This window comes from Uloborus diversus, chromosome 2, assembly GCF_026930045.1.
Source record: "Uloborus diversus isolate 005 chromosome 2, Udiv.v.3.1, whole genome shotgun sequence".
In the NCBI taxonomy this organism is placed as follows: Eukaryota; Metazoa; Arthropoda; class Arachnida; order Araneae; family Uloboridae; genus Uloborus; species Uloborus diversus.
In genome coordinates, this window is record NC_072732.1 from 31,485,880 (window position 1) to 31,499,754 (window position 13,875).

The 13,875-nt window shown below is 32.4% G+C and overlaps 1 protein-coding gene across 1 annotated transcript in view; it reads left to right on the forward strand.

The window, feature by feature from the left end:
• The window catches only part of LOC129235164 (transformation/transcription domain-associated protein-like), a 140,060-nt gene that overhangs the window by 106,634 nt on the left and 19,551 nt on the right, over positions 1 to 13,875 (forward strand). Inside the window, exons 52-57 of the mRNA XM_054868854.1 lie at positions 227 to 338; positions 885 to 1,126; positions 3,058 to 3,151; positions 3,282 to 3,528; positions 4,473 to 4,568; positions 6,595 to 6,737. Coding sequence (XP_054724829.1) covers positions 227 to 338; positions 885 to 1,126; positions 3,058 to 3,151; positions 3,282 to 3,528; positions 4,473 to 4,568; positions 6,595 to 6,737 — 934 coding nt within the window. The remainder of the gene's footprint in view (positions 1 to 226; positions 339 to 884; positions 1,127 to 3,057; positions 3,152 to 3,281; positions 3,529 to 4,472; positions 4,569 to 6,594; positions 6,738 to 13,875) is intronic.

Sequence of the window (13,875 nt, forward strand, 5' to 3'; positions counted from 1 at the left end):
TTATGAGTTTTAATACGGAAATGCTGTAGTGAAACTATTTCCCTCAAATTAAAATTTTATATTGAAGCCCTATAAAAGGTTTGATAATAAATGACAATAATATGTTGTCTTTTTGTCTGTAAAACATTTTTATGATGTTTCAAATGTCTAACCCAAGATGTGATTTGAAAATTTCAAGTTTTTATCAGATATGAAAAAAATTAATCAAAATTTTGGTTTTTTTTAGAATTCACTCAATCCCAAGTGTCCCTATTGTTGATTGCTTTCAAAAAATCCGTCAGCAGGTCAAATGCTTTTTACAAATGGCTCATGTATCTGGAAAAAATGATCTCCAAGAGGTATGTAAAATTTGCTTTTTTTTTAAACATTAATACCCCAGTCTTTTGTTTTTAAAAAATTGTAATTTTAAGTTTGAAATTTTGGGTGATCAAAATGATTAATCTTGATCATGCATGTCAGTGTATCTGCAATTGATCATTTATTATTACTTGATTTTTCAAGAACCAGTGTTATTGCCAGTTTCTTTTTCAATGCTACTAAAGAATCAAGTTTTAATTTTCTGTGCTATTTGTTTTCTTTTAAACTATTTTAATTAAAAACACATCCACATAATCAATTCCAACTTCATTGTTGGAGAGATTTAAACTGGCTTTCTTTCTTATTTAATATTTATGAATGGTTACAGCCATGCTGTTAGGTCTTTAACTGTAAAAAGTTCAAATAACAGTGTTTTAAACTTTGACTTTTCCCCCTTGGGACATATTTAAAAATCTTATGCAAGGCCTGAATTTTGCTTATAATTTTCCTCTCATCATTATAAATGTGTATGATTTGTCATTAGCATTTTCTTTGATTCTGAAAAATTTTGTTTTTTCCCTTTTCAGACGACTTATGCATTGCACGAAGGTTTGAATGTCATTGAATCGACAAATTTGAAATATTTCACTAAAGAAATGACTGCTGAATTCCATGCCTTGAAAGGCGTTTTCTTGGCCCAGATGGGTCGCTCAGAAGATGCCAACAAGGCTTTTAGTGCCGGATGCCAACTTCACGATACCTTAGTGAAAGCATGGGCTCTTTGGGGAGATTATACAGAACATATGTTTACAAAAGAGAAACCAGAGAAGTGAGAAATTACAGAAATTTATTTTAAGAACTGAGTGTAAAAAACATAGTTATTTTGGTAAACTGCATAAATATTGTTTTTGTATTTCACTTAAGGTGTGAAAAATAATGCATTAAAAACGAGAGATTTCTTAATGTCTTAAACTCTTGATTCAATACTAAACTTGAGACAAACCTAACCTGGCAGCATTGTGAAAGTTATTCAGATTCTAATCACAGCATTACGACGCTGTCAGATTTGGTGTGCCTCAACTGTAGTGTAAGAGAGAATGGCATATGTGCAAGATTTTTTTTCTTGCAATATTATTAGTGTCACGCCAAAAATGTCATATGTTCAGTCTTTTTTATCTTCGGCTTTTTAATTTTTTTTTTTTTTTTAAATATTTAACTTTTTCAAATTAAGAAATTCACTTCAATTTTCAAATGTGCCTCTATTGGCGGATACATGTGAACATGCCTAGGGCATACTACGGGTAAAGCGCAGTACCTGCGGAAATGGGGTTTTGAAATATTTAAAGAAACACATTTAGGATTCCATATTATCAATAAGGAACTGTTTAAATTTAATGTTTTTTTTTTTTCATGCTTAATTTTCAGCAGAAACCAAATGCGCAAGCTTGCACAGCAAAGCTTAAGTTCAATAGATGACAAAAATGCAAAAAAATGAAAAATTTGTAGATACTGTGCTCTATTTTCACACACCACTGTAAGTATACTTGATTTTAAAAGATATTTAAAAAAAAAAATTGGAAATTTTTTTTAAAATAAGACAGATGTAGGTACAGGTATGTATATCTTTGCTTTTGTCCGCCAATGGCACGTTTCAAAAGGGGAAGTGGAGTTCATAAAATTGAGAGTTTGTGATGAGGGGAGAGGGTAACAAATGTGACATCTTGCTTTTTTTTACAACAACATGCTTATGAAAAAGACTTGTATTGTTTAGAGGTGGTAAGGTGAAGAAGTGTGACAGTTTGTGACAGAGGGGGGGGGGGAGAAATGAAATTTGTTGAAGAAATGCTCTTATTTATGGACAACTCTTTTGCAAAGATTAAGGATCCTTAAAATGACCTTTTTTCTTATTTAAAAACCTTAAGAGTTGTTGGGGTTTAATAAAAACCTTTATTTAACCCCAATATTTGCTCATGCTTTAAATTTCACAAGGCCATTTTGTTTTGAACTTATGATAACTTTCTCATCAATCTTAACTGCCATACAATGTTTGGTCTTGAAAATTAAAAAGACATAGGAATCTCTCCTTTTTCTTGCTAGTAATGGGAAAACTAAAAAGTGTTGAATATGAAGTTTGCCGTTACTTTTTTATATTTCAAGCTGTATTTTAAGTGGTTAAATAAAAGAAAATTTATTTTTCAATGTTACAAATAAACCTTTTTATATGGAAAGTATGCAGCAAATTTTTTCGATATTTTGTTTAGTTTTGCAGATATTGTGTAATGTCATTCTGTTTTAATTTGTTCTATTATTATTGTATTAACATAGAAATTAATCAATAGGGTATTCTGATATTCTGAGATCAAGTTGAACCAACATTAAACTGGTGGTTATAAATACAATGGTCAGGGCTATCAATTCAATTTATATGTATATAAAGTTGTGTTCTTTTATTTCTTCCTAAAACTTTGTGCAGCGGATTTTGGATTCTGATTTCAATCTTCATGACAATTTTGTATTTGCTGTGCGGGGAGGGATGGGGGGGGGGGGGGGGACAAGCATTTCAATCCTATACATTAAAGAAGTTGAGTTTTTAATTTCAGGAAATAACTGCTAAAACCTTTCTTTAGCTGTGACATTGCATATTGTACGTGTATGTAATCATATGTATCGGGCGATTATAATTGGTCAGCACTGTGCTTTATAACTGCATAGCTTCTTTCATTAATGTTTTCTTTATATGACATTTTTCTATTTTTTCAGCCGAAATATGATGTTAGGAGTTACTGCATTGACATGTTTTCTGCATTCCTGTCGCCATCAGAATGAAAGCAAGGCTCGGAAGTATTTAGCAAAAGTAATATATAATTTCATCTACTTTCTCTAATGTGTTTTTTCTTTTATGTACAAAATGCATATTTTAGAAATAGTACAAAAGTTTCTGCCTTTGGATGCATACCTAACATAGTTTTTCTTTTCATATGAAGATCCTCTGGCTGCTAACGTATGATGATGAAACTCTTCAACTAACCGAGGCTGTCGATAAGTACAGTCCTGGAGTTCCACCTTTGCAGTGGTTACCTTGGGTGCCGCAGCTGTTGACTTGCCTTGTACGAAACGAAGGACAGAAAATGCTTAACATTATTAGTCAAGTTGGGAGGGCTTATCCTCAGGCTGTTTATTTTCCGATCAGAACATTATACTTAATTTTGAAAATAGAGCAGAGAGAAAAGTGTAAGTTGACATGTTTTAAATCCTTTTAATATGTTAAGTTTTTGTTAAAGATGTATTCAGGAACATGTTCTACATGAAATATTTTAATTTTCTATTAGTGAAAATCTTGAGCAGTAATTTTTAAATTTTATTCCTACATTTACAAAATTGAGGGAAAACATTGAAGGCCATCTACTATATGCTATACCAAAATATTTTTTAGTGAATGTTAAGTAAAATGTTGTGCTATTATAAAACACAATTAAAAAGACGAACTTTTCATATTTAAAACTTGGAGAGATGCAGCATTTCAGCCCAACATTTTGACTTGACAAAAATTGTTTGAATTGTAAAAAAAATCTTTCATTTTAAAAATAATTGAAGAAAATTTTGCCCTGAGTAATTGAGACCAAAATTCTTAGCACTAGTGCTGAACTAGGTTCCAGTCTTGTAGAGACTACTATAATTTTTGTACTGATACCTTTTACTTGGATAAGTAATTTTAAATTATGTATAAATTAACCATACTGCAACAAAAAGATTACCCAAAATCTTCCCTTTCATGCTCCACATTATATATGGTGCTGTCGTGCTTTGAGGAGGGAGGGGCTCGTGAAATTGTGATAGTTTGTGACAAGGGGGTTGCGAGAAGCGACGTCAGTCATTTTTTGTTCTGCTATGTTAATGAAAAGAAGCTTTACGTGTGACAAAAGGAGGGAAGGGTAAGGTGAAATGTCATTTTGTGACAAAGGGAAGGGGGTCAAAAATGGTGAAAAAATGTGACAGCCCCTATAAATAAAATTTGCAGCTCTGAAATGCTCTTATTTTTTACATTAAAATGATCTTGTGTTTAATGATAATGACAAGACTATAAGATACAAGAATATGAGATTTGTTAGTTTCATTATATATTTTTAATTTGGGAAAGTGAGATAAGAAATTTATTTCTCTCTTTCTAACCATAGATAAGAGTGGAAATGCTCAAGCTTTAATTCAGGCTGGAAATGCTACATTAACACAATCTAGTCCTGCAGTTTCTTTGTCAGAAACTTCTGGAACAGGTAATATATTTTAATTGTTGAATTTATGGCTTTAAACTTCTTTACGGGGATCTGATCTTTTGTAATGTAGGTTGTAGCGGACAGGAAAACCTTCCATCGAGTTAAAACATACAGAGAAGCCTTGCTGTATTTAGAGGTTGCAAAAAGAAAAGTAAAATAATAACTTCAACTTTTATTTTAGAATTCTATAAAAAAATTAACAAAGATAGCGGAATAAGTTTTGTAAGAGAAAAAGGTACTTGAATATTTTGGTGATTTATTAAAAATAAATTTATATATTTGTTTTTAAATTCTATGGCTTAATATTTTTATTTATTCAACCTTCTGATTAATTGTTTGATAATAATAATATTCCATTCGCCAACATAGGTCAGTGCACTGGGGACTAAAATTCCTACAATTGTCGTAAAAACTAAAGCTAAGTTTTTACTGAGTCAATTCAGGTTCAAAAGGTAGAGAGCAATGCATGTAAGGTATACACATACTTTCTAATGAATTACACAGATTCAAACGTAATATTTTTAAGCCGCAGGGGAGCCCTTTATTGTGCTATGAGGAGAGCAGAATTTTGGAAGGAAAATTAATGTGTGTATATTTGCTTTTCATCTTTCTTTGAAGTTGATGATAACAGCTAGAAATTAATAGAAATTTTCTAATTTCAATCAATTTCTAGCTTTGTGATGTGTACAAAAGAAATGCACTGAATGTACATTTTTCAAAAAATTGTTTTGACAATTGCATCAATTTTAAGATATGTCTTAATTAACGTAACATGTTTCAAAATAAGTTTTTATTTCATTGATGACTGAAGGTAATTGTAATGTTTAATGTAACCAATTACACAATGTTTTTTTTTTCACCATATTTCATTTTGAAACTAATTCATGCTTTAATCTTTATGATGCATAGAAATTTGAAAAAGAATCATTCTAATTTTATTTCATCGAAGTATTTTCTGCATCAGAGTTTCGATTGTTGCAAGAGAAATTCTAATTATAAAAATTCTTTTATTTTTAACTAGTGGCACCCGCACGGCTTCGCCCGTAATAGAAAAATTAAAGGTCTTTTGGTTCGCTTGTATATTTACAAATAATGTAAGGTGAATTTTCTCGCCAATTGGCTTGTACCGACGTTACGGTTCCACGCTATGATAATTTCGTATCTCGCCAATTGGCTTGTGCCCATGTTACGGTTCCACGTTATGATGATTTCGTAATTTGTGATAGTTTTTTTCTTAAAATTGGAATAAAAGAACCACATCGAATTTTCGAAAAATCGCTTCGAGGTGCACACCCCCATGCTACATACTAACTTTGTGCCAAATTTCATAAAAATCGGCCGAACGGTTTAGGCGCTATGCGCGTCACAGACATCCTACAGATATCCTACAGACATCCTACAGACATCCAGACATCCTCCGGACAGAGAGACTTTCTGCTTTATTATTAGTAAAGATAAAAGCAGTTTTTGACAAAAATAACCCCAGTTGTTTTAAAATTTATTAGAATTGATTAATTTTAATAAAATGAAAGTATTAGTTTAAATTGGTTTGTAATCTTTACTAATAATAAAGCAGTAAGTCTCTCTGTCCGGAGGATGTCTGTAGGATGTCTGTAGGATGTCTGTAGGATGTCCGTAGGATGTCTGTGACGCGCATAGCGCTTAAACCGTTCGGCCGATTTTCATGAAATTTGGCACAAAGTTAGTATGTAGCATGGGGGTGTGCACCTCGAAGCGATTTTTCGAAAATTCGATGTGGTTCTTTTTTTATTCAAATTTTAAGAAAAAAAAACTATCATAAGTTACAAAATTATCATAACGTGGAACCGTACCATGGGCACAAGCCAATTGGCGAGATACGAAATTATCATAACGTGGAACCGTAACGTTGGTACAAGCCAATTGGCGAGAAAATTCACCATACATTATTTGTAAATATACAAGCGAACCAAAAGACCTTTAATTTTTCTATTACGGGCGAAGCCGTGCGGGTACCACTAGTTTTTTAATATTGTGCACATTTTAGATTTTTCTGCTGCGACTGCACAGCCATCCGAGTCGGCTCCTATCCGGGCTACCCAACCCATGTGGCGTTGCAGTCGTATCATGCACATGCAGAGAGATATACATCCTACTATATTATTGTGCTTGGAAGGAATAGTTGATCAAGTAAGAAATTCTATGAATTATTAATATAATTGCCATATTAATGAAATGTAGCAATCTTTTTCCCTTGATGGCTTTTGCTGATCTGTTCTTGTCGAATTTTAATTATCTACTAGCTGCGTCGCCCGGCTTTGCACGGTCCACCTCAAATAAAAGTTATGTCAAGTGACGCGAGTTCAACACTCAGGCTTGAACCAAAAAAAAAAAGTCAGTGTAGTTTTGCGGCAGATTGCGGAAAACCCCCCAAAAAAGTAAACAATTTAAATCCCCTGATTACAGGAAAAGCCTCAAAACAAAAACAAGAATTTTACCTGTTCATATTCGAGAAAAAGAAATGGCAACAGATCTTTCATCTTAATGATTTTCTTCACGCTATACATTTTAATAAAAGCATTGTTGCCGAAAGTTGAGATGAAGCACTGAATAATAATTTGAATGGAGGAAAGCCTTCGAAAAATATGGATTTTATTTTGAAATCTGAGAGTCATAATTAATAATTTTTAATTGATATCTCCGCTAATTATTATCGGAGGATTATGTTAAATAGCCAAACATGAAGACGGGAAGATGACGAATCCATCGATACCTGGTTCGATGGTCAGTTCACTGTCGTTCGGGAGAAGAAGCTTGGACATAGATAGATAGATACTCGGATTTTATATGTATAAGATGCAACCTATACAGGAGTGCCTGAAAGTAACTATTAATAGAAATATATAATTGTTTTAGACTTTTGTCACTTTTATTTATTTATTTATTTTTTTATTTATTTATTATTTTTTTGAGCAATCACGATTGCTTATTGTTCTCATTTGACCATTTTTGGTGTCCGTGCCTTTTTCAGCTTGGACCAGGTAGTCTCAGCAGCAGCACCGCTCACCGTCCTCTGCAGGCACGGCTCCGAGCACTGCCTCCTGGAATCTGTTTCTCCTGGTCGATGTTGTCCATGTCCTACACACACACGCTCATACACAAGCCTTTACACACGCACATGCCTACGTGCATACACACATGCCTACATGTGTACACACAGTTCTACACACATACACAAGCCTACACATGCACACCTGCGCGCCTTCACACACACACAACTATACTGCCGTGCTAAGCACAGATGTGGTATCTGCATCAGAGTTCAAAATGATAAATTGATGATTAAAGTTTTACAACTCGTTTCTTTGATTTATGACTTAATTAAATGCTCAACTTGCGGTAGTTGTTTCGTAAATAACTTATCTAAAAAGCGTAAGAGAGTATTTTTGTAAAAACCTTAAATTAAAATTAATAAATGTAGTTACGACAAATTTTCTTCTCAAAACCTTTTCATATACTAAGCTATTTTCACCTTAAGTGACAATTACTAGGCATTTTTAGGGGTATCTGCACAGATACGACAAAAAATAGCTTAGTAAAACGTGCTCAATTTATCATAAAATAATACTGAAAACATCTGCTTTCTTTGGACTTACCTGTTTCGCTTTATTTTGTTAATACAAATCTAACAGAATCTACCTTCTGAAAGATACCATTTTCAAAACTCTGGACAGTTAAAACCGTAATCCATAACAATTTTTTGTTTTTTATATTCAAAGAATGTGTTTCTTATAGTGTTTTATTTTCTAGATTCATTTTTACCGAGCATGAAGATAATTTTGACAGCAGACGATACTTAAATAAAAATATTACTAGCCGTAGAATGAAATGCGTTTTTTTTTTTTTTTTTTTTTGCATAAAAGAGTAAGATATGAATATTTTACATGCATTTCATTTTTAGAATTTGCATTTCAAATAAATGTTTAAATAGAAAAAGCTGAATATTAACTTAAACAATTATGCAAAGTTGTATTAGTTTTTATTATCTACCTGTATCGACTATTGAACGGTAAACCAATTTTAATATTCTGTGTTACAATAAACTGCTACATTATTAAATATGCTGCTTTACTAAGGTATAAAAGTCGTATCTGCAAAAAATACTAAGGAAAAAAGTGGTAACTGCGCAGATACCACTTTAAAGGCTTAGCATTTGTCACTTACGTTCAAATTGCCTTAGCAAACTCCGCAAACTGTGCAGTTACGACTTTTTTCTTAAAGCTTTTTTAATATTTCGCGTTCACAAATCGCCAAAAAACTTGACATTCAGGTAAATTAAATTACTAACGACCACCTGGTGACAATAACTCAATTTTGATAAAATGTGCAGATACCACATCTGTGCTTAGCACGGCAGTATACACACGTGATTGCCCAGGAGGAGGGGCAGGCTTGGGCGGACAGGAGCCGTTTCTAGAAACAATAACCCCCAATGGTCTGTCGCAACTCGTGATTGCGAAAAACATAATTTGAATTCAAAATTTCAGAATTCAAGTTAATTTTCAATTTTTTTTTTTGACTTGACTTTCTTGTCTAATCTACGATGGATTCCAATCAAAAGCCAGATGGCAGTGTTCTCATCAGAGAGAACCTTTAACTGTCAGGGAGTTCTATTTTGACCAAAAAAAGTTACATAACAGTCCAGAGAAATTGCCGATTTTGTTGAGAACCTGGTAAACTGTGAAAACATCACCCTCAGCATCATTAACTGCTGCAGTAAGTAGGTTGTTATGTTCTTTAGCCAATGTGTCCAAACCAGAATAAATTTAGGTATTCACATGTGAAGTGAGTACTTACGCAAACCGGGGCTTGCACAGAAATGTTGGAGCCCATCACAAATGAATTTTTCGCCCCCCCCCCCCCACCTCCCATGGTTGTCCTATTTTGTCCACCACGGAAAAAACCTAGAAAAAACCGTCCCGGACAAATGTCATTTTGTCCACTTCATCAGTAAACTGGAAGTTTTGAGTTAAAATTTGAAGTTTGAAAATAATAAATAATTATATAGATTTTTCCTATTCAAATAATATTTTAATATAAAAATTGTATACATAAATATGTATATAAACAATTGATTATAAAATAGTTTAAAGTGAAAATAAAAAAAGTAAGATCAGTTGAAGTTTATGTAAGTGTGTTAATAAATCAAAGGAGTAATAAAATAAATTAAGCATGTAATAGCATTTATAAAACAAGCACATCAGCTGTAAATTTTAAGATGTTTATCTGTGATATGGAGGATTTATTGCCCATAATAAGTGCATTTATAAAATTAAAAAGTAGAAATAAAAAGTTTTTAAGGTTGGAGTTTCAAAACATTAAAAATCATATTTAAAAAAAAAAAAAAAAACTACTTGATACTAATAAAAGAAATGTTTCATGAAGTGAAATCTGTTCTTGCAATACAAATGTGATGATCAGCAACATGCTCTGACTAGGCTGTTCCAGGTCAATTGGTTAGTTCCCAATGAAGATTAATGGCCTTTTTAAAGCTATCTACGCTTTGCCTCTTCTGGTACACTGTTCTGAGTACCCACAATCCTACTAAAGTGGTAATTTTTCTTAAATTGTATGACATTAACATAACCATAAAATATGCCGAGTACATAGGGGTGACATCAATAAAAACTTGAAAAATATAACAGTTATAAAATATTTTCAGTCTAAGTTTTTTTTTGTATGTATGTCTCCAAGCATTTCACTTGACTTTCCCATTGAGTTTATTTTCTACTATTTTATATAATAGTCTAATCATGCCCAATAACTTATTCAAATTGTTAAATTTTATTACTTTTAAGTAAATTATGATCTAAAATTAGCTGCACCAATGTGTAATTAAAAATGTTTTTAGATTTATGAAATTCTAAAGCTAATGATTTGTCTTTAATTAAAAGAGTAATTCATAATAGAAAATGTATTAGAATAATATATTAATATTACACCATAACAATAAATTTATGTATGTATTGGTTTATTTTTCATTTTGGCCAGTTTTGTCCATTTTGTCCAGTTTCTTCCGGCGCACCGGACTTTATACAAAAAAGTGGACAAAATAGCAACCCTGCCCCCTCCATATTGTCTACCCCTATATTTCAGGCCTAGTTTTTAAAATATTGGGTCCCCTTTCAGGCTTGGGCCCAGGCCAATAGGTGTTAACGGAAAGAAGCATTAAAGAATGAAAATTAAAATATGTAATTGTTTGTTTGCTTATGTTTTAATTTGGGGTACCTCCCCCCCCCCAACTACCATTAAGACCCCTCCCCCTGAAAACAAGAGCTCCCCCTCAAAAAAAAAGTGGAAAATACCCTCAAAACAACCCTCTAAAAATGTCAATGCTGCAGTCTACATGACCTCCCCACCCCTTAGGTGGGCACCATTGTTTTAATGAAAGTCACAACTTTTAGATTCATATCAAAAATCGCAGTTTCAAAAATAAAGTCTGGAATTTAATGGATTTTTTCTGGAAAGGTCAAGAATTTTTTTCTGAAAGTGTTTGGTGACCCTTAAATGGTTATTCGCTCAAATTCTCGTGAGGCTTGCTTGTCAAAGCAACGTTGAACTACATCAAACTTATTTTGATGTAGTTCAATCTCTGATTAAGTTATTTCACATGCAGCTAAAGAATTGTGTTGTTCGACCTGAAAACCATAAAATCTCTATATGGATGAAGTTCAACTGTAGCCTACAACTAGCCTTATGTTTAACTTTGAGTTGCAATTCTTTTTCATTTTGCTTAAGGTTTGACCTGATACAGAAGAAACAAAAATCAGTGATATAATGTACTGCCCTTTTAAGCAAGAAGGAGAGATCTCAATCTTCTCTTTAAACACCTTTTTTATTTAAGAATAACTTGAAACTTACAATACAGCTGTAAATATTGTTAAATAAGGAAATATATGAGAATAATTGTTTTGAACATGAAAACTTTTATTAAGGGGGGAGGGGGCAACTCCTTTATTCACTGTGACAATCAAAAAATAGAAATTCTACACCTTGGAACTTAATTTTTCCTTCAGCATCTGTAAAAATAATGTATTTAAAGATTTAAAGAAATTAAATCTTATTTTTATTTCAAAAAATATTAACAAAAAAAGCTATATGTTTAAATACTGAAGAGATATTTACAAACTGTAGTTTTTCTTCCAATTTACAGAATCTGATTTAATAGTAGATTGTTCTAACATTTTAAATTGGTCATTATACTAGTTATTCTCCCCCCCCCCTCTCCCCACTTGTTACCTATTTGTTGGTACAGCTCTAGAACTCGTGTGATGTAAAGCCTAATAAAGTGAAGCAGTCCACACTTGATTTTAATGTTAAATGTTTTTATCTTGGAAACCAATGCAGATTTTAGGGACTTTTAAAATTTTAAGCATCCTGTGCTATATTTAGTTGTCTTTTAAACCTTTCTACTGAAAGCAAATAAAGTAAGAGGGTTTGACAATTAACCTCTGTTTGAAATGTTTAAGTTCATAAATTTTGCATTTATAACAAAGTGAAAATTAGCATATCTTTTAGATGTTATGTTGTGACATTGTTTCAAATCTTTCCATGGATTACAAAGACCTTTATTTTTTACTTTTAATGCATGATGAATTTATGATAATGTTTGATGTAAAAATGAAGATACCACCTTAATATTGATATTTTGAATATTGTATTAAAATGTTACTAAACTTAAAATTTTCATACATGTTTCTTTTTAAATTTGTGTTTGTAGCAAAAGCTGAAACTTGAAAATGTCTAACTTTTTTTCAAAATCACTTTTCTCATTTAACCCGTTCGCACCCAGCGTCACGCGGACGCTAAGCAACAATTCCTCTCTTATCAGCCCAGCGACACGTATTCGCTTCGCGCTCTGATCGACACTGACGTCCCAGCGTCACATATACGCTTTCTCGAAATGGAACGATTGAATATTTAAACGATAATAGATGGCGCTAGATGGCTATAACTTTGATCATATTCGAGTCACATGGTATTTGACCTTCATCTACACGCTTTAGTTTCTTATTTGGACCTCTCAATGGGATAGATTTTTTTTTTTTTATGTAAACAACAGTGAATCACTGCTCTGCGCATACGATTTATGAGGTCTCAATTGCTCTTGTTTATATCTTTGCTTCTCTTTTTTTGTTGCCAGTAATTGAAAGAGATAAACATCTAGCTGAATAAATTATGGGGGAGGGGGAGGAAGGTTAAAATATTTTTGCGTATGTGTTCCAGACTTTTGGGATTCCCCGTTCGATGAGAGTACAGGAATGATTTCAAGCGGCACTGAAGTTTATGATTATTTTTGAATCTTTTCTGATATTGTTCTTCTTTATTTATTCTTTTTTATTTTGAGACTGGAACATTGCAATAAAAATGATTAGCGAAGTGAGTGAAAGGGAATGTTTTCGAGAGAATTATGAAGCAATTTTGACACTTGTTGCGTGGGATTTAACTAGTTTAAATTCGTTGACCTAAGTTGTTTTAATTAAAATTACATAAGGAACATATTTTTTTGCTACATTTCTTTTTCTTTGATTGCACACTCACGATGTCTAACTCTAACTTTGTTTTTGTGCACATATTATTTAACTTCGTGCACATAGTTAAAGTTTTAGTATTCTACTTGTTTCACTCCTTTCTAATAATGTAATAGTCTTTATATTAATAATTAGTAATCAGTAGTACATTGTTTAAGCAAATTTAAAATTTAAAGTCATTATTTTGAAATGCTGATTTTATATGAATATTTTTGTTCAGTTAGGCTTAACTGCTGTAAATGCTCGGGCCGATGGCGGCGTTCCATTTCGGAACGTTCGGTCCTGTAGCAGCGCTTCGTTTTCCATGCGCTGATCCTCAAGGGGTTAAACTAGTTTTAATGCATCTAAAAGATTAAATTACTTTTCATTCATGGCATATTGATGCTGAATATATTATCATTAAGAACCAATGTTAGATTTGCCTACAGTAGCAAAGGAAAATAGACTGGAAGAAAGAGAATTTTATTGATAAACCGGAAATTAATCTGCTCAATTAGTGACCACTCTGACTTGGTGTTATTTATGTTGGTGAAAACCAAAATTAAAAATTGAAGACTTTTTCTTTCTTTTTCAAAAAGCAGTGGAGAGGGATAATATATATGGAAGACTGGTTCCGTTTTCCTTCAGTAGTGTAAATCTTCTATCATTAATGAAGTTCTCATGTATTTTAGTTGATAAAAGTATATATGAGGCAGTGAGAATCAAAGGGATGTAAGTGGCAGAACTAAAAATTTAGA